This window comes from Harpia harpyja, chromosome W (assembly GCF_026419915.1).
Source record: "Harpia harpyja isolate bHarHar1 chromosome W, bHarHar1 primary haplotype, whole genome shotgun sequence".
In the NCBI taxonomy this organism is placed as follows: Eukaryota; Metazoa; Chordata; class Aves; order Accipitriformes; family Accipitridae; genus Harpia; species Harpia harpyja.
Genome location: NC_068968.1, coordinates 9,749,723 through 9,773,558, shown reverse-complemented (window position 1 = coordinate 9,773,558; position 23,836 = coordinate 9,749,723). Strand labels below are relative to the sequence as shown.

The 23,836-nt window shown below is 43.4% G+C and overlaps 1 protein-coding gene across 11 annotated transcripts in view; it reads left to right on the top strand.

Moving 5' to 3' along the window:
* Positions 1-23,836, top strand: part of LOC128136076 (protein Hook homolog 3-like) — a 130,575-nt gene that overhangs the window by 83,874 nt on the left and 22,865 nt on the right. For all 11 annotated transcript variants that reach the window (XM_052775173.1, XM_052775167.1, XM_052775172.1 and 8 more), the window contains 6 exons: positions 10,777-10,917; positions 11,911-12,112; positions 14,368-14,478; positions 18,779-18,866; positions 19,498-19,567; positions 22,479-22,619. In XM_052775173.1, coding sequence (XP_052631133.1) covers positions 10,777-10,917; positions 11,911-12,112; positions 14,368-14,478; positions 18,779-18,866; positions 19,498-19,567; positions 22,479-22,619 — 753 coding nt within the window. The remainder of the gene's footprint in view (positions 1-10,776; positions 10,918-11,910; positions 12,113-14,367; positions 14,479-18,778; positions 18,867-19,497; positions 19,568-22,478; positions 22,620-23,836) is intronic.

The following is a 23,836-nucleotide window of genomic DNA, read 5'->3' as shown; positions in this document are numbered from 1 at the left end:
GGCTGGAGGCAGGGCCCCTCTAATCCTGGTCAGAGTATCCGTTACTCACTTTTCGCACACGTGAATCAGAAGTCCCTTCAAGAGGATCAGAAATGAGATCGGCCCTTCTACTCCATCTGGGGAACTGCTCACGGGAAACTGGAGTGGCATTTTTCCAAGAAGAATCCTCTTTTCTTATTGCTTTTTCTCACAACTCACGTACCTGTGCATCTAGGATTGAGTTAGGTTCTCCATCCCACTTCCTCATGTCCTCTCCATGGTCACACAGGTAAAACCACAGGTTAGCCCGTCGTGTGTACCTTCTCTCTCCTCTCTCTTGAGCAGAGGAACGCTTACTCCCAATAGCTGCAATGCGGGCCTGTACAGGTGGGGAGGAGGACATATCCACTTTGAATTGCTGGAACTCCCGGGACAATTCCTCTACAGCCGAGACACAGGCCTGTAGGGAGGAAGAGAGACTTCCTTTGTATTGCCAGAGTTGGACAGCCAATTCATCCATCATTTGTCCATAGCCTTCTTTCCAGGACATTACTGCCAATGAGTTGGCATAGGTTGGTGGTGCACTTCGTAGAAACTTCCGCCACGTGGGTTGTGTGCATTGGACTTCATCTGGATCTGCGGGTGACTGCGCATTTTCTGGATCATTATAAATCACCTCCAGCACAGCTAATTCCCTCAGGTACTGGATACCTCTCTCTCTCCATGGTGGTCCACTTGCCTAGGTGACATGTAACTTCATCCTTGAAGGGGTATCTTTCCTTCACACCTGACAGAAGTCACCTCCAGAGGCTGAGGACTTGTGTTTTTCTCCCAATTGCCTTGTCGATGCCCCCTTCCCTAGACAGAGATCCCAACTGCTTGGCTTCCTTACCCTCTAATTCCAAACTACTGGCCCCATTATCCCAGCATCGGAGCAGCCAGGTAACAATGTACTCGCCTGGGTGGCGGCCAAAATCTTTTTGCATATTGCACAACTCACTCAGGGATAGAGATCGGGTGATTATTTCGGGTTCTGCCTCTTCCTCCTTTTTTTGTGATGACCCTGGTTCACCTTCATCCCTCTACTAAGCAAACTGATTTCTTTGTGTGTTTCTTCTTCTGTATAGGGGTGACTGATACTGGCACAGGTTGGTTCTCTGGTTCATCTGCAGTGCCTGTCACTGGGGTTTGAGTAGCTGCAGTGCCTGTTGCCGGGGTTTGGGTATCTGCAGTGCCTGTCGCTGGGCTTGGGGTAGCCACAGTGCCTGTCGGTCTGTTTTCCCCCTTTTCCCCCTGAGGGTGCTGCCTAATATCAAGCAGTGTTTGGTAGATACTGGCCAAGGCCCAGCACAGTGCAGTGAGTTGTGCGTCTCTGGAATAGCCACAGCATTTTCCTTTCAAATATTCTACCACTTCATGTGGGTTCTGTAGTTGTTCGGGAGTGAAGCTCCAAACCATTGGACGTGAGAAGTTCTCTAGATACCTGCCCATATCCTCCCACATGCCGTGCCACCCATGACTATCCAGCCTTGGGGCAGATCTCTGGGTGGTATTCTTAAAAAACTTTTTTGTAGCCCTAAACAAGACCTGAAACACATTCAGGAGGCATAGCACTAACAGCACACTGGCTTGCTCATCCCAAGGATATTCAAAATTCTCAAAAGCTGTTGTAATTAGTCGGAAGGAGAGAAGGGAGGTGAACGAATGGGAGGAAGTATTCCCCCCTGACTTCCCCATGGATTCGGTGCAATTACCAATAAAATCTGATAGAAGGCGCCCGAGGTATGGGAATTATATCACTACCGCATACAGATACCAGCTTAACCTCATGACCAGTGATGTAATCATTTCATAAATCGACATTACCCAGTATAGCAAAATGATAATCCTGATCACTCTCTCAGAGGTGATAAACATCACCACAGGGAATACATAGAGCATATAAGAACTTACACAATGCCACCACATGAACAAATGAACCAACATTGTGACTAGCGAGTATTTAACTAATATAAGAAATGCGTATAACAAATTTGTTTCAACACGCTCTGGCCAGATCTGTCGTTATCTCAACCCTTCGTGCCCCACGTTGGGTGCCAAAAAGGACTGTCGTGGTTTCAGCCCAGCCAGTAACAAAGGACCACACAGTTGCTCGCTCACTCCTCCCCACCCTCTGGTTGGATGGGGAGGAGAATCAGAAAGGAGAAGGAAAAAAAATTGGAACCTCGAGGGTTGAGATAAGGACAATTTACTGGGACAACACAAGGAGAGAAGTTACACCAATAACAATGGTACTAATAAAAGAATATACAAAAGGAGTGATGCACAGTGCAACTGCTCACCACCCGGAACCCAGCGCTCCGCCACTTCCCACACTGAGAGAGCACCTCCCCCCAGCCCGCTCCCCATTTATATACTGAGCATGATGTCACATGGTATGGAGTAGCTCCTTGGCTAGTTCAGGTCAGCTGTCCTGGCTGTGCCCTCTCCCAGGTTCCTGTGAAAATTAACTCTATCCCAACTAAACCCAGGACAAATTCCTAGCTGAAAGTTTGATATGGAGTGTACTACAGACAGTGTTTTTAATACCAAAGTATTTCCTTTTATAAGTTTGAAAAGAAATTATTTGCTCTCTGAAAGATAAAAACAGTCCTTAGTGTAAGGGTATGTGGAAAAGACTGTCTGCTCCTTTAAGGTTATCTGTTCAAGGACCTTTTCACTGCAAAAAAGTGGTAATAAGAAAAGGAGGAAACCATAAACAAGAACATACAGGGACAGAAACCTAACCGAGAAATGATAAGGGAGGCAGTGACTAGAACCAAACCTGGTCAGTCACACCAAATGATAAGGGTATGTGAGTGTGAGAATGCTTATTCTAGCAAAGTTATCTGATCGAGAAACTCCTAAATTGGGATGATAAGAAAAGGAGAAGACAAAAAAACCCAAACATACAGCGACACAGACCTGACAAAACAAACATGGAGACAAGACAAGAAGCAAAGCATGCCAGTCATACTAATTGATGGGCTATCAAGAAACTACAGGTGCCACTTTCAGGAAGACCAACCAGGACTTTGCAATTGATAAGACTGTAAACCAGGGGAGATCCTGGACAATGGACTGGGAGGGGTGAAGGAATTGATAGAACTATACAAATCGATGAAGGAATATGCAGGGAGAAGGAACAAAGAGGGGGTTAGATAGAAAGGGGTATAAAATGGGGCTGATCAGTATGCCCTATGCCTGATCACTGCAGTCTGTTCTATCTTCTTAGTAAATCTTCTCTTAACTCTCTGTGTAATCTCACTCTGTCTCGTGTGTATGTGTGCTGCAAGGACTAACTACCAGCTATTGGTGAGACTGGTGTGAGTGGATTTGGGGCCAGCAACTGAAGTCAGGCTGGGGCTGTAGGCACCCCACGGCCTGTGGTGTCAGTCACTGGAGTGAGTGAGGGTCCTAGAGTCAGTAGTTGGAAGGGCCATAGCTCTCTGGATCTAGGGAGGGTTCTACAGACTTTGTGCTTGGAGTGTGAGCTACTGGGGGGACCAGCACAAGTGGATTTGATGCCAGCTACTCAAGTCAAACTGAGGGTGTAGGCACCCCCGGTCAATGGTGTCAGCAGCTGGAGCGAGTGAGAGTCTCAGTGCCAGCTACTGTAGCTGGTGGGGGTCTCACCTGTCAGCCACTGGGGTGGGAACAATATGTGTCCCAAAAAACAGCTACTGGAAGGGACCAGCACAATTGCGGGTATGCGTGTGCATGTGTGTGAGGACTGCAAGGACTAGGTGCCAGCTACTGGGGAGACAAGCATGGGTGGATTTGTGGTCAGCTACTGGAGTCAGACCAGGGGTGTAGGTGCCCTGGGCCTGTGGTGCCAGCTACTGGAGCAGGTGGGGGTCTCAGCCACCAGCCACTGGGGCTGGAACAATGTGTGTCCCAAAAACCATCTACTGGGAGGGACTGGTGTGAGCGAGGCAAGTGAGGGGTTCAGTGCCAGCAACTGGAATGGGACTGCAGGTCATAGCCCACATGCCTGGTGCCAGCTGCTAGGGAAGGGCTGAGTGTCTGTATCTTCCCCAAACCTGGTGTGTGGGGGAGTATGCATGTGTATTCACTAGCAAATTTCAAGGTGGACTAGCTGGCAAATAGGAGACCCTGGGTCTTGGCAGGGGTATCAGGCAGGTGGAGGGTCCATGAATGTGCATGTTGCTTGTGAATCTAGAGAGTGTTGTGTGTGTGCCTTCACTAGTGACCTTCTATCTCTACCAGCCAAAGAGGAGGAAGGGGACTTGGCTGCCTATAGTTGTTTTATGAGAGTCCTATATGTAGGTGCTGTTGAAGGCAATGCCTTGTCTGTATAGCTGTCTGTGTCAGTGTTCTGTGTGTTGGTGTGTGTCTCTGGGATATGTGCTCAGCTTCACTACTGGTTAAATCTGCAAATGGGAAAGCAGCAGCTGGATCCCTCAGCCTGGACAGAGGCCCCAGGTCCCCCAGCGCACCCGACTGGGCTACAGTGGCCAGGCAGGAGGAAATCCTGAGCTGGAGGTGGTGGCCACTCTTTACATCACTTAATACTCAATTGACCTCTACTCCCCCTCTGTATTTCCTCTAACACATGGAAATATTTTTCCACAGTTAACTAAGCACTCGCTATTTGCCATCACGTTCAGCCTGCATAAGTCAATGCTGATGCTGAGAGAAGTAGGTCCCTTTCACCTTCTCATTCTTGTTCCTCTCTTTTCCCCCTCCTTTGATTGAAACTGGAGTGTCTCCTGTGGTGGGTCAATCTTGGCTGGCTGCCAGATGCCCACCCAGCTGCTTTCTCCCTCTCTTCAACAGGACAGGTGTAGAACATAAGATGAAAAAGCTTGTGGATCGAGATAAAGACAGGGAGATCACTTATCACTTACCATCATGAGCAAAATAGATTTGACTTGGGGAAAATTAATTTAATGTTGCCAATTAAAATAGATTTGGATGGTGAGAAACAAAAACAAAAATTAAAACACCTTCCCCCCACCCACTTTTTCCCAGGCTCAACTTCACTCCTTCATTCCCTACTCCTCTTACCTCCCCCCACACCCTGAGTGGTGCAAGGGGGATGGGGACTGGAGGGTTGTGGTCAGTCCATAACAGTTCCTATCTGCCATTCCTTCCTCACACTCTTCCCTTGCTCCAGCATGGGTCCTTCCTATGGGCTGCAGTCCTTCATGAACTGCTCCAGTGTGGGTTCTCCACAGGCTGCAGTTCTTGTCAGGAAATACCCACCTGCTTCCAGCATGGGGCCCTCCATGTGCTGCAGTGTGGCTATTTGCTCCACCATGGTCTCTCCCACAGGCTACAGGGGAATATCTGCTCTGGTGCCTGGAGCACCTCCTCCCCCTCCTTCTTCTCTTAACTTGGTGTTCTCACTGTTGTTTCTCACACTTTCCCCCTCACTCCTCTCTGCCTCTGGTGTTTTGCCCTTTCTTAAATATGTTTCACAAAGGCATCACCAGCTTCTCTAATTGGCTCAGCTTTGGCCTGTGGTGGGTCTGTTGATGGAGCCGGCTGGAACTGGCTTTGTCTGGCACAGGGCAGCCCCTTACCTCTTCTCACAGAGGCCACCCCTGACCCCCCCTCAATGCTACCTAAACCTTGCCATGTACACTCAGTACATCTCCCTACACTTTTGGTTTTTCTTCTTTCTGCCCTCTTTCCCTACACCCTTCTGTAATTCTGATGTCAACGTTCATGTAACCTTTTATTACCTTTTGTGCATGTGTTTTCCCATCCTTCTACTTTCTCTTGCCAAGCTTCCTTCCTCTCTCTTAGTTCTTCTCACTTTGTGTTCACATATGACCCCCTCCCTTTTGTTTCTTGAAAAACAGTCTGTGCTTCTCCATCTTTCACTCCAGCTAACGCATGTTTTCCTTGTCTCTATAGCTACACTGTAAAGAAATAGTATATTCATGTTTCTCTAAATTGCCCTTATAACTCATCTTAGAATATTTTTCTTAATTATCTGGAAAAATTCCTACCACAATCTGATTGTCACTTCCCATTTATACTAAACAGGTTTTCTCTCTTCTCTCCCCCACCCCCCTGCTTTAATTTCTGTACTGCCTGTAACGGTGGTCGTTCCACCTTCCTCTATGCTCTTTACATCAAGGTTTTGGAGACTTTTTGAAACCTTTCTCATCTGTCTACTGGATCTCTGTCTTTCAGTGCTCCTTTATCTCCTTTCTCTGCATTCTCCCTGTGTGATTTCTAATGACAACTTGTCTGTCTTTTTATTCTTCCAGCTCTAGTAGACCAAACAGGTCTACTAGGTACAGCTTTGTTGATATGCAGTGTGGTGCAGCAGCTGTTTTTTCAACCTTCTGTGTCCTTTGACTGTTCTAGTCTATCATTGAAACCTTTGTAATTTTTGGCTTAAGGCTCCCATTGACCATCTCCATTCTCCTTGAATTAACTGCTTAAATTAACTGTACTCCTTGAATTAACTGCTGCTATACCTCTTTCTTGACTGCATCCCCATTTATGGGTATCTTTATTAATTTTTTATTTTAATTTTGGATCAAATTCACAATGACACTTTGCACTCTGTGCTACCAAGTTGTCTTCTCCACTCATTCACCATGTTTTGTCAAAGTTTCTCTTGATTATTCCCTTCACTCACTGCCAACTTCATGCAACTTTTCCTACATATATTGATGAGAGTTTGTTGTACCAGAGACTTTGTTCTGTGCTCTTCACATTCTAGTCAAAATACTTTGTTTTTCAGAGGCACTGAACAGGCATAGCATCTAAAAAAAAAAATTGAGAGAGCTACAGCATTCAGAACATCTGAAGATCAGATCTGGCTACCAACACTGATGACAGTATAAGGGAGCTGGACAGCTGGACAAAATCCTGGGATAAACCCTAGGATAAAGTTTTCATGTTCAAACTTTCTGTGCCCCAAAAGGGCAGGGTTGGGGGGGGGAGTGAAAACTTCTGCAAGAACTTCCGATGTTATTATCATAGAGAAATCTCAGATTTTTTTTCTTTCCAGCACAATTGACACACACATTTCCTTGTGATATTTCAAAGTAGAAAAATTGTAATTGAATTGGAAGCATCAGGAAAGTGATCTGCTTCTATGTTTTTGAATAAGCAAGACATTTGAGAGCAAAACTCCATTTTGTGTGGTGTTGTGCATTGGACTGTTGTTTCCTTTTCACTGTGCATCAAAAGGCTTTGTTTCTGGTGTTTCTAGAGAGGATGATGATCATGAAGAAAGGTAATAATGGCTCAAGGTGAGAATCATAGAATATCCTGAGTTAGAAGGGACCCACAAGGATCATTGAGTCTAACTCCTGACTCCACCCAGGGCAACCTAAATGTTAAACCATATATTTAACAGTGATGTCCAAATGCTTCTTGAACACCAACAGGCTTGGGGCCATGACCACTTCCCTGGGGAGCTTGTTCCAGTGCTTGACCACTGTCTCAGTGAAGAACATTTTCCTAATATCTAATCTGAACTTTCCCTGATGCAGCTTTAAGCCATTCCCTCATGTCCTATCACTGGACACCAGAGAGAAGAGATCAGCACCTCCCTCTCTGCTCCCCCTCACAAGGAAGTTGTAGACAGCAATGAGATCACCCCTCAGTCTCTTCTTCTCTAAGCTGAACAAACCTAGTATCCTCAGCCGCTCCTTATAAGTCATGCCCTCTAGTCCTTTTACCATCTTTGGTGCCCTCCTTTGGACGCATTGTAATATTTTTATATCCTTCTTATATTGTGGAGCCCAAAACTGCACACAGTATTCAAGGTGAGGCCGCACCAATGCTGAGTATAGTGGGACAATCACTTCTTTTGACCGGTTAGCTATACTGTGCTTAATACACCCCAGGATACAGTTGGCCCTTTCAGCCACCAAGGCACATTGTTGACTCATATTGAGCTTGCCACCAACCCAAACCCCCAGATACCTTTCTGCAGGGATGCACTCCAGCCTCTTGTTCTCTAATCTATACATACATCCAGGATTACACTTTCCCAGGTGCAGAATCCAGCATTTGTCCTTGTTAAATTTCATATGGTTGGTGATTGCCCAGCACTTTAACCTATGAAGATCTCTCTGTAAGGCCTCTCTACCCTCGAGGCAATCAACGGCTCCTCCTAATTTAGTATCATCGGCAAACTTAATGTACATTTGACTCCTGCATCCAGATCATTTATAAAACCATTAAAGAGCACTGTCCCTAAAATTGAGCTCTGGGGAACCCCACTGGTGACTGGTCACCAGCCTGATGTAACCCCATTTATTATAACTCTTTCAGCCCGACCCTTCAGCCAATTGTTCACCCATTGTGTTGTGTACATGTCTAGCTGTATGCTGGACATTTTGTCCAGAAGGATGCTGTGAGAGATAGTATCAAAAGCTTTGCTAAATTAAGTAAAAAAAAAAAGCCACATCCACTGCCTTCCCTTCGTCCACTAGGCAGGTAACCTTGTCATAAAAGGATATTAAGTTAGTAAGGCATGACTTTCCCTTCATGAACTCATGTTTGCTCTGACCGATGACTGCATTGTCTTTCAAGTATTTTTCAATAACTCCCACAATAACCTTCTCCATAATTTTACCAGGCACTGAAGTGAAACTGACAGGCCTATAATTACCAGGATCTTCTTTCTTGCCCTTCTTGAAAATTGGAATAACATTTGTTAGCTTCCAGTCAACTGGGACCTCTCCAGATTCCCAAGACCATTGATAAATAACTGAGAGAGGTCTCACAATAATGTTGGCCAACTCTTTCAGTACCCTGGGATGAATCCCATCGGGCCCCGATAGACTTACGTGCATTCAGTTGCAGCAGCAAATCCCGTACAAGTTCAAAGTCAACTGGGAGCTTCATTCCCCGAGTCGTGGTCCTCCAACCCAGGGCTCTGGGGGTCCCAGGGCCCATTGTTGGTGTTAAAGACAGAGATGAAGAAGACATTAAACGTCTCTGCTTTGTCTACATCCCTATTTGTGAGGTGACCAACTTCATCAAGTAACGGACCAATATTTTCTTCAGTCCTCCTTTTGCTGTTAGCATACTTAAAAAAGCCTTTTTTTTGTTATCCACCACAGTTCTGGCCAGCTTCAACTCCAATTGAGCTTTGGCTGTATGAATTTTCTCCCCACAGTGGCAAACAGCATCTCTGTAGTCCTTCCGTGTAGCCTGACCTTGCTTCCAAAGTCCATACACTTTCTTTTTCCTCCTAAGTTCCAGGAGGAGATCCCTGTTCAGCCAAGCTGGCCTTCTGCCCCACTTGCTTGACTTTTGACACATTGGAATTGCCTGCTCCTGCACTTTTAAAAGATGGCTCTTAAAAAATGACCAGCATTTCTGGATCCCAATATCCTCAAAAGCAGATTCCCAGGGGACCTTTGTGGTGGAAAAAGACTTAACCACAAAGTTCAAGCAAACGACTTGAACTTCACTCACAGACTTAACTGCAAGGTTCAAGCAAATGATTTATTTGAACTTCATTTACAGACTTAACACGCCACTATTGCAGGTTTTACAGATACAATGGAGGAATGCACTATTGCAATTCTAAAAGCAAGAGTAGTACACTATTACAACCACAATCGATTCACAGACAACCACAAGCACACACGTGTTTACTTAAAGCATAAACAATATTCACTTACCCCTCCAGGTAAGGGCTCTCAATCCCAGGGAAGCTACCTCGACCGGCATCCCGATCAAGGAGGGGAAGGGTCTCCTTCACAAGCCAACTGTATAGTTGGAGAAGTGACTCCCCCATTTCCAACCTGAATCTTAGAGTTTTTAATCCCCTGACTTGTGGAATGGTGTGTACGACTATGTCTGAGTGGATTATGATATATGCCTAAATGGATTATGTATATCTGAGTGGAGTTTCCCCTTATCTTTCCTTTGCTGGTCTGTGATTGTTTGAATACACAAGGTTGTCTTTTGAAACTGAAGCCGAAACCCTCCAGTTTATGGGGTTTTTTTTACCTTGCTTCCTCAGGCAACTGAATAGTGGTTGGATTGAGACTCAGGGCATACTATTTGTTAAGGGATTTCAAGGCTCAGTTCAGGTTTTGGTTCTTTGAATGGCACAGCCAACACCCTGTTTAGTTTAGGGTTTATCAGACAACCCAGGGCTAATCTGTCTACACAGCTCCCTATGAGTCGTCTCTGCACAGAGACAGGGCCTCAAGGCAATCCAAGGCTGGGTTGCTTTTGTAACCCCCCATGAGTCGCCTGTGTGCACTAGACATGGTGAAACTCGTTTGTGAACTATGAGCTGGACAATCCATACAACCTTACTAACTAGTTCCTTGAGCAGCCTAAAATCTGCTCTCCCAAAATCCAGGGTAGTAGCTCTGCTGACAGTTTTTCTCATATCACCAAAGATTTTAAACTCAACCATTTCATGATCACTGTGGCCAAGACAGCCACCAATCATCACATCACCCACGAGACCATCTCTGTTTACAAACAACAGATCTAGGAGGGCACCTTTCCTAGTCAGCTTCCTTAGTACCTGTATCAAAAAGTTATCTTCAACATGCTTCAGGAATTTCCTGGACCTGTTTGTCTCTGCTGTATGATAGTCCCAGTTAAGTTGAAGTCACCCATAAGAACAAGGGCAACTGATCTAGAGATTTCCCTTAATTCCTTATAGAATAATACATCTGGGTGATCTATAGTAGACTCCCACAACAACATCTGCTTTATTAGCTTTTTCCCCTAATCCTTACCCAGAGGGTCTCAACCATGTTGTCCTGTTTTACTTCAATTGTACAGGTTAGAAGCTGCCAAAGATGACTATCGCATACGTTGTGAAGAACTAGAAAAGGAAATTGCAGAACTGAGACAACAGACTGAAGAGCTTAGTACATTAGCAGAAGAGGCTCAGTCTTTGAAGGATGAAATAGATGTACTCAGGTAAACTACGTTCCATTAGCTTTGGGTTGTTTTTTCCATTTTTAGAATATATAAATAGTTTTAATCCACAGTAAAATTCATATAATTAAATTTAGTCTTCATTAGCTTTTGATGTAATAGTTTTAAGGATGGTTATGTATTAAAACACTTCTTAAGCAATTAAGTAAAAGCCACTCTGTGGCCATCAAAATGATGGTTCTAACTTGTGTGTCAAGCAGTCTGACATCAGATTACTAAGTACCAAAAAGTTCAGTTCAGCTGAATTCATCGTAGTTTCACACTGTTGAATATGGCTGTGGGGATTCATTTGCTATTGTTAGCTTACAGGTTTTGGGTGTTTGAAATTTTTGTGAAAACTTTCAGTTTAGAGGATATTTTCCTAATGTTTGTTTTCAGTCAAGCTGTGAATTATTTAGGAGTTGGTTACAATTTAAAGTAATGATCCCATATTGAGAAAACTCTGAATGTATTATAAACTGAGCCCTGTCTTGCATTTTTGTTAAAAAGGATTCAGACTCCAAAACTATTATGGTAATCCTGTATGACTGCTTGGGAAATGGATATAATAGTTGTTAGCATAAATTTGCCATTTCATTTTTCAGAACACGTTTATCCCTGGTTATCTTAAAAAAAAAAAAAGTGAAGAGCAGAAAATATTATTTTTACTCTGGTAAAGCAGTGGCTTCTGAGGATTAATTTAGAGTTGGAAGGAAATAGGTTGGAATTGTAGGAGTGTTCATTTATTTTTTAATTAATATTGGAAGCAGATAAGGAAATTATAGAAATAATTCTGCCATTCAAAAGCACTTCTGATAACAGCACACTGTGTCAACTAATGGGGGGGAGAAGACAACTTGAAAACCAAGACATTTAGTAGTGTGTGAGGATGTTTGTGTTCTTGTGCTCCCTTGATGTCTGGGAATGTTTTCTACATTGATTTTTAGTCTTCCAAGTACAGATTTGATACAAATGTTCAATCTTTTGTCTTCCCAGGCATTCTTCTGATAAAGTGGCCAGGTTAGAAAGCCAGGTAGAGTCATACAAAAAGAAACTGGAAGACCTGGGTGATTTGCGGCGGCAAGTGAAACTATTAGAAGAGAAGAATATGGTGTACATGCAAAACACTGTGAGCCTGGAGGAAGAACTAAGGAAAGCCAATGCAGCACGTAGCCAGCTGGAGACATACAAGAGACAGGTGAGAACATCATCAGTGCAATAATTCTCTGCGTTTCTCAACATTTCTTCTTTGCAACATGGCTTATACCTCAAAGTAAAAACCAAACAAAAACAGCTCCTTGTGTTTGCTTCTTTTGTAAATACTTCTTTCTTCCTCCCTCCCTACATTGCTTATTGGTCATTATGTCAAGTTTGTGTTACTTTTGTCAATGAACAGTCTTACCTCTCAAAAAGTAACAGGTTTATCAAATTATTCCTAATTCAAGTTCAGTAGTGGGGCTAGAATTAGAGCTTCTTTCTCAGAAAAAGCATTCACTCGAAAATTTCCAGCAGTGGGGAATCCACCATAGCCTTGGTAAGTTATTCTAGTGGTTAAGTAAGATTTTTTTCTTTAAGTTTCTAACCTGAATTTGTCCATCTGTGGCTAGAAAGTATACATCCTCCTTCCTCTATATCATCCTTGTTGCATATATGCATCAAGAAAAGTACCTTGTGCATCACCAGAGCCCTCAGGAGTGGAGAACATCTGTTTATTTTCCTGTTCCACTGAGAGGGATGTGACTATTTCTATAAAGGTGGAGGACACGTGCATATCTCCTTTTTGCATCTACAGTACATTGACCTGCCATCATTCTTGGATCCTTTTTGCAGAGCCAGCTTGAGCTCGATTTATGCGAGCAGTGCCTTGTCTTTATTCTGACTTCCCTTAACCTTGAATGGTCACACTACAGGTGTCCCTACATGTCAATCCACAGCAGAATTAAAAAAGATACAAAAACAGGCACCAAGAGCATTGCAAGCCCTGTAGTGATGTGCATCCCTCAAACTTGAAAGCTGTTTCCCTGCATTTGGCCATCTTGATAAGTAGGGCAATTAGCTTGCACCTCCCTGGGCTGATTGCTATTATAGTCCAATTGATTCCACCAGAAAAAAAAACAGAACTTGGATAAGGAAAAAGGCTGAAATAACATACAAAGGGAAAAGGAAATATAGAAGGAGACAGTCTTTCACACACCATTAATATCTCATTTGCTCATAAAAGGAATAATTCCTCCGAATAACAGAGCACCCATTACAGTTACGTTATCCCTGATCTTTGCATCTGATCATGCTTATTTCAATGATTATGCAGATTTTGAAAGGGGGAACTTTGTTCTTTATGTCTAAACTGTGCATCTGCAAAGAATATCTCTTCTTCTCCTTCATTCCCAATGTTTTATGGATGAGATTTTACAACTGAGGAGCTGATGTGTTGTACGGAACTTTACTGCTGGCTGAGACTGGAGTAAAGCCCAGGCCTCTAATCTGGCAGACCTAAGTTTCTTTCACTTTAACCACACTGTCTCAGAACAGACACACAGTCTGTTTGCCTTCAATGTCTATAAAGTTGGGCTCTTCTTGAATATACCTTTGAGACCAAAACATGAATGAAGAAAGTATAAATATGAAATGTCATAAACAAATTAGTTTCCAGGAGTCCTAACTCTGTGTCCTGCTATAAGAATTAATTATATATCTTCAGCTGAGTCTTCATTTAGCTTATGTGTTTGCCAGTCAGTCTTTACTCTGTTTATGGCTTTCACACTCTGTGTTGTTATTAACATTCTGGGATTGAGTCTGAGAACTTTGCTGAGTTGTCTTGTGCTCACTGATCTTTTCTGCTAAGCTTTTATACTTCTCCTTTTTTAGTTTTAAAAGCTCTTTGCTAACTTACAGCTTGAAAAATATCTACAAGATTTTGTTAGGAACATATTGCCCCTTGAAATAAAGAAAACTGATAATGAACCTGCAGCTGAGTTTTTATGTTTGTGTATTAATAAACAATAACAAATGTCTAAGCACAAGAACATTTAGCTAATTGCATGAACTGGTGCCTGACTTGTGAGTGAGGTTTGTAGAAAAAGAGATGACAAAAGGTTTCTTGAGAGTTTTTTCTTTTCCTTGGCTTCTCTGAAAGTAGGATTATTCTACTGTTCCTAAGGTCTTTGGTTCATAGGATTATACAGCTTTTCCTGTAAATCTCACTTGCATGTAAATTTTTAAAGATACTTTACATCTTTTTGTTGTTTCTTTTATTTGTGCTAAGGCCTAGTATTTGAATTCTTTCGGTTATGCTGAAACATATAACATTTGATGAAAAAGAATTTTAGACTGTCCTGTAGGTAAATATTTCACTTATTTGCCTCATGGCGCATGGTCATTAACTACTTTCTTTCATATATTTTCTTTTAATGTTAATAATTGCAGACAAATTACTGCTTCTTGCTCTCACAGGCAGTGGAATTACAAAACAGATTATCTGAAGAATCCAAGAAAGCTGATAAACTAGATTATGAATGCAAATGGTTGAAAGAAAAAGTAGACAGCCTCCAAAAAGAAAAAGATGTAAGTTTCATTATATTATTTTTCTAGTAGTAGTGAAACAACCATTTTTCCTTTATTACAAAGAGCTATGGTTATCAAAAAAAGCTTTTACGGTGAGCTTTTTGAATTCATAAGTTTTATTATCCACTTAAAATTTTCTAATGTTTGTGTACAAATACATTTTTAAACTTAATGTTTATATTGTATGGGATAAAGTGACTGTATTAAATTATATGTAACATATTTTCAAGAGGAAAAGCCTTCGCATATGGTCTCTGAAGTTCTTTCTTGACCATTCACCATGAAAAGGATAATAAATGCCAAAGATAATTGTACTGTATTCTGAAAAACTATTTAAAGTAGGTTTTTGTGGTATCTCCCTAGAACTAAACTCAGAAGTGGGGTTTTTTTTCCAAAGTAACGTTCCTTGAGGTAGCATCTGCATATTTCTTTTTGTGAAATCAAGCCCTCTGTAGCAAGAGGTTTAGGAATCTTGCAGAGGGACGTGTCCTCTAGTGTGATTTCCCCTTTCTCTTGTGATCACTAATCACTGATTTAGTTTCTGGTGTCATCATGGATATGCAGTATAGATACCAGTTTATTATCTTCCTCTCTAAGCCACCAAGAGACTGAGGTTGATTGATTGCTGATTGTTGAAGCTGGTTTTGCCATAAAAGGATGGAAGGTCAAGGGACCTGCACAGGAGATCCAGTTTTTAGGAATAAAAAGGCAAGATGGACGTCGTCAGATCCCAATGGACGTGATAACAAAATAGCAGCTATTTCTCCACCGACTAAAAAAAAGGAAACACAGGCCTTCTTAGGTGTTGTGGGTTTTTGGAGAATGCATATTCCAAATTACAGTCTGATTGTAAGCCCTCTCTATCAAGCGGCCCAGAAGAACAATTTTAAATGGGGCCCTGAGCGACAACAAGTCTTTGAACAAATTAAGTGGGAGATTGTTCATGCAGTAGCCCTTGGGCCAGTCTGGGCAGGACAAGATGTTAAAAATGTACTCTATACCAGAGCCGGGGAGAATGGCCCTACCTGGAGTCTCTGGCAAAAAGCACCGGGGGAGACCCGAGGCCGACCCCTGGGGTTTTGGAGTCAGGGATACAGAGGATCTGAGGCTCGCTATACTCCAACTGAAAAAGAGATATTGGCAGCATATGAAGGAGTTTGAGCTGCCTCAGAAGTGGTTGGTACTGAAACATAGCTCCTCTTAGCACCCCAACTGCCAGTGCTGGGCTGGATGTTCAAAGGGAGGGTCTCCTCTACACATCATGCAACTGATGCCACATGGAGTAAGTGGGTCACACTGATCACACAACAGGCTCGCATAGGAAACCCCAATTGCCCAGGAATTTTAGAAGTGATCAAGGACTGGCCAGAAGGCAAAGATTTTGGAATGTCGCCAGGGGAGAAGGTGACACGTGCTGAAGAGGCCCCGCTGTATAATAAACTGCCAGAAAATGAGAGGCAATATGCCCTGTTCACTGATGGATCCTGTCGCATTGTGGGAAAGCATCAGAGGTGGAAGGCTGCTGTATGGAGTCCTACATGACAAGTTGCAGAAACTGCTGAAGGAGAAGGTGAATCGAGTCAGTTTGCAGAGGTGAAAGCCATCCAGCTAGCGTTAGGCATTGCTGAAAGAGAGAAGTGGCCAGTGCTCTCTATCTCTATACTGACTCATGGATGGTGGCAAATGCCCTATGGGGGTGGTTACAGCAAGGGGAGCAGAGCAATTGGCAGCGCAGAGGCAAACCCATTTTTATCTCAACCCATGAGTTTTACTTTTTTTGATTGATTCTCCTCCCCATCCCACTGGGATGGGGGGAGTGAGCGAGCGGCTGCGTGGTGCCTAGTTGCTGACTGGGCTTAAACCATGAAACAGGGCTTCATCACGCATAACAGTTACTTGGAAACACAAAGCGTCATAACTTGATCTCTCCTTCCTCCTCCTTCCCCACACTTTTTATTGCTGAGCATGATGTCATATGGTAGGGAAAATCCCTTGGGTCAGCTGTCCTAGCTGTGTCCCCTCCCAACTTCCTGTGCACCCTCAGCCTACTCACTGGCAGGGCAATGTGAGAAACGGAAAAGGTCTTGAGGCTGTATAAACACTGTTCAGTAATAACTAAAACATGGGGGATTTATCAAAACTATTTTGGTCATAAATCCAAATCACAGCACCATGCAAGTTTCTATGAAGAAAATTAACTGTAGCCCGGCCAAAATAAGTACACACTCCTATCTTCAAGTAGGGCAGGAAGGAGGACCCAGGGAACTATGGGCTGGTCAGCCTCACCTCCATCCCTGGGAAGGTGATGGAGCAGCTAATCCTGGAAACCATTTCCAGGCACATGAAGGACAAGAAAATGATCAGGATTAGTCAGCATGGCTTCACCAAGGGGAAATCATGCTTGACCAACTTGATAAACTTCTGCGATGAAATGACTGGCCTGGTGGATGAGGGGAGAGCAGTGGATATTGACTACCTAGACCTGAGTAAGACCTTTGACGCTGTCTCCCATAAGATCCTCTTAGAGAAGCTGTATGGGCTGGATGAGCAGACACTGAGGTGGATTGAAAATTGGCTGAACGGCTGGGCCCAGAGGGTGGTGATCAGTGGCACGAAGTCTAGTTGGACAGCAGCGACTAGCAGTGTACCCCAGGGGTCAATACTGGGTCCAGTCCTGTTCAATGTCTTCATTAATGATCTGGATGATGGGGCAGAGTGTACCCTCAGCAAGTTTGCTGGTGACACAAAAGTGGGAGGAGTAGCTGATATGCCAGAGGGTCGTGCTGTCATCCAGAGGGACTTCAACAGGCTGGAGAAATGGGCTGACAGGAACTTCATACAGTTCAACAAGGGGATGGGCAAAGTCCTGCACCTGGGGAGGAACAACCCCAGGCACCAGTACATGCTGGGGGCCACCCATCTGGAAAGCAGCTTGGCAGAAAAGGACCCGGGGGTGCTGGTGGACACCAGGTTGAACGTGAGCCAGCAATGTGCCTGTATTGGGTGTGGCTGGGATAGAGTTAACTTTCCCCATAGCAGCCCTCATAGTGCTGTGCTTTGTAGTTGTAGCTGGAAGGGTGTTGATAAGACACCAATGTTCTGGCTACTGCTGAGCAGTGCTCCCACAGCATCAAGGCTGTCTCTCCAAACTCCCCCCACAAAGGCCAGTAGGCTGGGGTGGGCAAGAGGTTGGGAGGGGACATAGACGGTACAGCTGACCCAATCTGACCAAAGAGATATTCCATACCATATGAGGTCGTGCTCAGCAATAAAAGCTAAGGGAAAGGAGGAGGAGGAGGGGGCATTCGTTATTAAGGCGTTTGTCTTCCGAAGCAACCACTATGCATACTGAGGCCCTACTTCCCAGGAAGTGGCTGGACATTGCCTGCTGATGGGAAGTAGAGAATAATTTGTTGTTGTTGTTGTTTCCTTTGCTTCTGTGTGCAGCCTTTGCTTTTCTTATTAAACTGCCTTTATCTTGACCCACGAGTTTTTAATCTTATTTTCTCCCCCCGTCTCGCTGAGGAGGGGAGTGATAGAGTGGCTTGGTGGGCACCTGGTGGCAGCAAAAAGGGTAAATGGTATCCTGGGCTGCATTAGGAGGAGTGTTGCCAGCAGGTCGAGGGAGGTGTTCCTTCCTCTTTATTCAGCACTGGTGAGGCCACACCTGGAGTCCTGTGTCCAGTTCTGGGCTCCTCAGTACATGAGAGATATGGAGCTACTGGAGGGTGCAAGGAAGATGGAGCCAGGCTCTTTTCAGTGGTGTCCAGGGACGGGACAAGAGGCAATGGGCACAAACGGAAACAAAGGAGGTTCTGTCTGAATATCACAAAACACTTTTTTACTGTGAGAGTGACTGAGCACTGGAACAGGTTGCCCAGAGAGGTTGTGTAATCTCCATACTTGGAGATGTTAAAAAGTCATATGGACATGGTCTTGGGTAAACAGCTCTAGGTGGCCCTGCTTGAGCAGGGACATTGGACCAGATGACCTCCAGAGGTCCCTTGCAACCTGAACCATTCTGTGATTATGTGATTTTGTAAGCTTATATTCAGATATCTTTAGACCAACAAGTGTAATATGCAGCAGCAAACCTTCTTAAAGAATTGCTGTTTCCAGGAAGTAGTTGGTCTTTATTCTGTTCTGAAATAAGTTGAAATGCCTTGACATGAAAATCATCTCTTGAGTTGCATATAAATTCTTTTTTAAGTGTTGATGCTATGCCTTGTGGCAATCTGCTTAGTGTTAAGGATGGATTTGTAGTGCCAAGACTAATATTAGTGTTGTTCCTATTATTCAGAGGTTAAGAGCAGAAAGAGATTCCTTAAAAGAAACTATTGAAGAGCTCCGATGTGTACAAGCACAGGAGGGTCAACTCACCAGTACAGGTAAGAGACAAAAAAGGAGTTTAAATATATTTTTTCTAAAGTGTACAGAGGTCTTACAGAGAATACTGGATATGTCTTTATTTAAAATATTTTTTTATACCAAAACCCACTTTTGGTAATACTTTGTTTTCAGATGCTTATGAACTCATGAAACTTTCAGTTTGACTGAAATTTCTCATGTTTAGTCTCTTCCCAAATATGGTGGTTTTAGAAAATGTTTCTCCCTACCCCAGGAATTTGATTTCTGAATAGTCATGCTCAATATCTCTCTCATCTCCAAAGAATATTATGTAACAATTTCCTGATGCCTACATGATTGTTCATATGCTGCAATTTATTTCCATGTGTTACATTGCACAGCTTTTTAATTCTTATATAAACCAAACAGTAAACCATCCACCATAAAATCACTTCTCCAGAATGGGTGAAAATAGGAACAGTGATTGTTCTCCAAATTGTGTTGTATTTGTCTTTCCTTCTTGCTAGAGGCCTGACATTTGTATTATTTCCCAATTACTTAAGAGCATTACTCTAAATCTATCAACTTGTAGAACAATGTTTATTCCTGGTCTTTTAAAAGAAAGTTACTGTTCTTCCTGGTAAACTTTGTCTCTCTCTTTTCCTGACACAGCACTGATGCCCCTGGGAAGCCATGAACCTTCAGATAGTCTAGCAATGGAAATTGTTACTCCTGAAATCAAGTAAGTTAACTCATATTTTTATTCTGTCTAAGCCTTAGAATGTGCACATAAATGACCGTTCCCGTCTGGTTTGCAGTGTTTGAAAAATTCTAAGATTCATGTTTGTTCTTCTCCTTCCCTTTGGATTTTCATACAACAGCACCCTTTATGCTTATAGACAAGATTCACTTGACTTCTCTCAAGTTTCTCTTTTTTCAAAAGGAGAAACAAAGAAACCCTTCATCCTCAAGTTGGGTTTCTCTTCCTGCAAAGAATTCATACAATTGCAGCATCTTATGTGCTTTAACAGACAAAAATATTTGTAAAAAAGGGATATATTGTTATTGTATGGGGAAAAAAACATTAAAATTGTCAAAATGAAGAATAGATTTTAAAATGCATTTGCATCATAGCATTAGAACAGCCATGCACTGTTAGAAAGAAAGAGAAGGGACAGGACTGAAAATCACTATAGTTTAAGGTAATGCAGTCTGTGTTTAGCCTTGCCAGAGTGCCTGGTATCACTGTAACTTGAAGTCATTAAGGGCCACTCTCATCTCAGAAGTCTGCAAGCTCTTTAGGAGCTCATTTTTTCCTCTGCAAATGTTGATACAACTATTTCAACAGTTGGAAAGCTGCATATGGGTTCAAGAAACTTTTTAGAGTAGCTAAAGGATAACTTGCTAGGTAAGTAATAACAGAAACAAGTTGTTTCTCTTCCAGCTGCATTGCTGTGCATTGCTACAAGAGTAGCTCCTTTCAGTTTTGTTCTCTAGCAGTAGCAAAGGAGGGTAATGCTTTGAGGCAGTATTACAGAAGTAGGGGGTTACTGCATGAACATTCAAATGATTTGCATAGGAGAAAACAGGATCCTAAATGCTGTAAATACCCAGGCATGGCCATGTAGAGTTCACTGCCTCTCTACCTTCAGCAGCTCCAGAAGCTGGGTTTCGAACTAACATACATCTATGCTGGCTGTGTGGAGGTGCTAAACTTGGCCTCCTTGCTTACTTCAGAAAGATGGACAGTAGCAGTGGTTGAGCTGGGAAGACTGCTTCTTCCTGATCTACAGAGCTGGACTGCTGCCACTGGTTCCAATGAAGTGTGAAGGTTGCAGGAGGCCTCTCTTGCTGGTGGGAGGGGTCTCCCACCCATAGGAACAGCTACTGCTGCTCTATCTTCTCCATGACAACACAGTTTGGGTGTCTCCACTGTAAGCTAGCAAAAAGAGTATCTGGCCATTCAGACAAGATTTTCTGTTCAACCATCTTTTCTCATCCCATAGACAAAAATTGTAGACTGGGTGAAAGTGTTTCTTTCATAAGGTGGATTCAGTCTATGGGCTGTTGGTTGGACTTGTTCTAAATAAACAAGTTAAGTGACTGTTGTGGGTTGACCCTGGACAGCAGCTAAGCACCCACACAGCCACTCGCTCACTCTCCCCTGCCCTGACCCAAAGGGACAGGGGAGAGTATAGGAAGAGCAAAAGCAAGAAAACTCATGGGTCAAGATAAAGACAGTTTAATAGGTGAAGGAAATAAGGAAGAAAAACCCAAGTGGTGCAAAGGCAATCACTCCACTTCCCACAAGCAGACTGATGCCCAGCCAGTCTCCGAACAAAAAAAACAAACCCACCCCCTTCTTCCTCTACCCCAGTTTTTATTGCTGATCATGACGTTATATGGTATGGAATATCCCTTTGTCCAGTTGAGGTCAACTGTCCCAGCTGTGTCCTCCCCCAACCTCTTGCCCACCCCCAGCTTACTCACTGGGCTGGAACAGAGTGGGAAAAAAAGAAACTCAAGCACTGTCCAGCAATAGCCAAAATATTAGTGTGTTATCAACACTGTTTTAGCCACTGTCCTGGTTTCGGCTGGGATAGAGTTAATTTTCTTTCTAGTAGCTGGTATAGTGCTATGTTTTGGATTCAGTATGAGAAGAATGTTGATAACACACTTATGTTTTCAGTTGTTGCCAAGTAGTGTTTAGACTAAGTCAAGGTTTTTTCAGCTTCTCATGCCCAGCCAGCAAGAAGGCTGGAGGGGCACAAGAAGTTGGGAGGGGACACAGCCAGGGCAGCTGACCCAAAGTGGCCAAAGGAATATTCCATACCATGTGACATCATGCCTAGTATATAAACTGGGGGTAGTTGGACGGGGGGGTGGGTGGATTGCTGCTTGGGAACTAACTGGGCATTGGTCGGTGAGTGGTGAGCAACTGCATTGTGCATCACTTGTTTTGTATATTCCAATTCTTTTATTATTATTATTATTATTGTAATTTTATTATCATTACAATTATCAGTATCATTATTATTATCATTATTATTTTCTTCCTTTCTGTCCTATTAAAATGTCTTTATCTCATCCCACAAGTTTTACTTTTTTCTCAATTCTCTCCCCCATCCCACTGTTTGGCGGGGGGAGTGAGTGAGCGAGTGGCTGCGTGGTGCTTAGTTGCTGCCTGGGGTTAAACCACGACAGCCACAAATCCAAAACACAGCACCATATGAGCTTGCATAAAGAAAGTTAACTCCATCCCAGCCAGACTCAATACAGTGATATTCATGGGGGCTGCAGGGGGAAGACCAAGAGGAGGGAAGTGACTTGCCCAGGTTCATGCAGTAGTTTATTGATAGCTAAGTTTACAACCTGCATCCTTTGATACCCTGATACTCAGCTCTGCTTACTACCCATCAGACTGTGACCTTGTTCTCAGATCTAATCTGGGCCCTCAGGCAATATTCCTCTTCTGTGTTTTGTACAATTGCAGCTTCTTTAATCAAGTTTGAATTTGGAGATCAAGAGTCAATTGTAGTTTCATCTATTTCTAAAACTGGTAAAGATCTTTATGTTATCTTTACACATCCTGTGGTAAACTGTTTTATTCATAGAGAATGGCAAGCTTCTTCTAGTAGATTTTATTTGTTTAGGGAGAAACTCATTCGCCTTCAGCATGAGAACAAGATGTTAAAGCTGAACCAAGAAGGTTCTGACAATGAAAAGATCACCTTGTTGCAGAGCTTGCTTGATGGTACAAATTTACGGAAGAATGAATTGGAGACAGAGAACAGGTAAGGAAGTATTGTTCTCTGTTCCAGTGACTTTCCTAAAATGCCATATACTTCTGTCTTAGCAGACTGTTGTCAGGGCCAAGTTCCTTATGTAAAAAAAAGTGGTTAGACCTATCAAAAAGTATCTCAACCAGCCTGTGAGTCTACTCAGTCATTCAATGATGTTCCAGTATCTGGAGCCTGCAGTGTGGGCTGAAGAATTCTGTAATAGATTGCAATTGGAATGATGCAAAGGGTCACAAAAGGAACCATGTATTACTTTAGCTTCTCCTTCTGTAAAGCAAGTGTAACAAAAAGAATCCCTTATCTTCCCTATTACCCATTCATTCCCTGTACATTTTCCATCTGCCCTTCTGTTTCCTATTTTGTTCTTTAAAAGTATGTTCACAGGAGTTAGAGCTGCTGTCAAGATGATCTAGATTTTGTAAAACTGAGTATTTTATGAAAGTTTAGGGTGATAAAAACTTTTCCATGATTTTATGTACTGAATTTTCTCTTACTGTAGTATGCAGTAGGTTTTAGCTGGCTTGCTTCATCCACAGAATACTGTGGTCAATGAGGATGAAGTCAGCAGAAAGAATCTTAGACCAGTCACAGCCAGTTCCAGCTGGCTCTGCAGCAGACCCACCGCAGGCCAAAGCTGAGCCAATCAGCAAAATTGGTGGTACCTCTGTGAAAACATATTTAAGAAAGGGCAAAAATGCCAGATCTGCAGAGGAAGAGAGAAAAAAGAGTGAGAAACAGCAGTGTGAACACCAAGGTCGGAGAAGGAGGAGGTGCTCCAGGCATCCGAGCAGAGATTCCCCTGCAGCCCATAGAGGACCTCATGCTGGAGCAGTTGTATATTTCCTGAAGGAATTGCAGCCCATGGAGAACCCATGCTGGAGCAGATTTTTCCTGAAGGTCTGCAGCCTGTGGAAGGACTCACGCTGGCACGGGGAAAAAGCATCAGGAGGAAGGAGCGGCAGAGAGGAACTGTTATGGACTGACTGCAACCCTGCATTCCCCATGTCTCCTGTGCTGCAGGTCCTTCAGGGAATATCCACCTGCTCTGGCATGGGGTCCTCCACAGGCTGCAGGGAATACCTGGTCCACTGTGGTCCTTTCCACTAGCTGCAGGGGAATATCTGCTCTGACACCTGGAGCACCTCTTCTCCCTCCTTCTTCTCTGACCTTGGGGTCTGCAGGATTGTTTCTCACACTTTTTCCTCACTCCC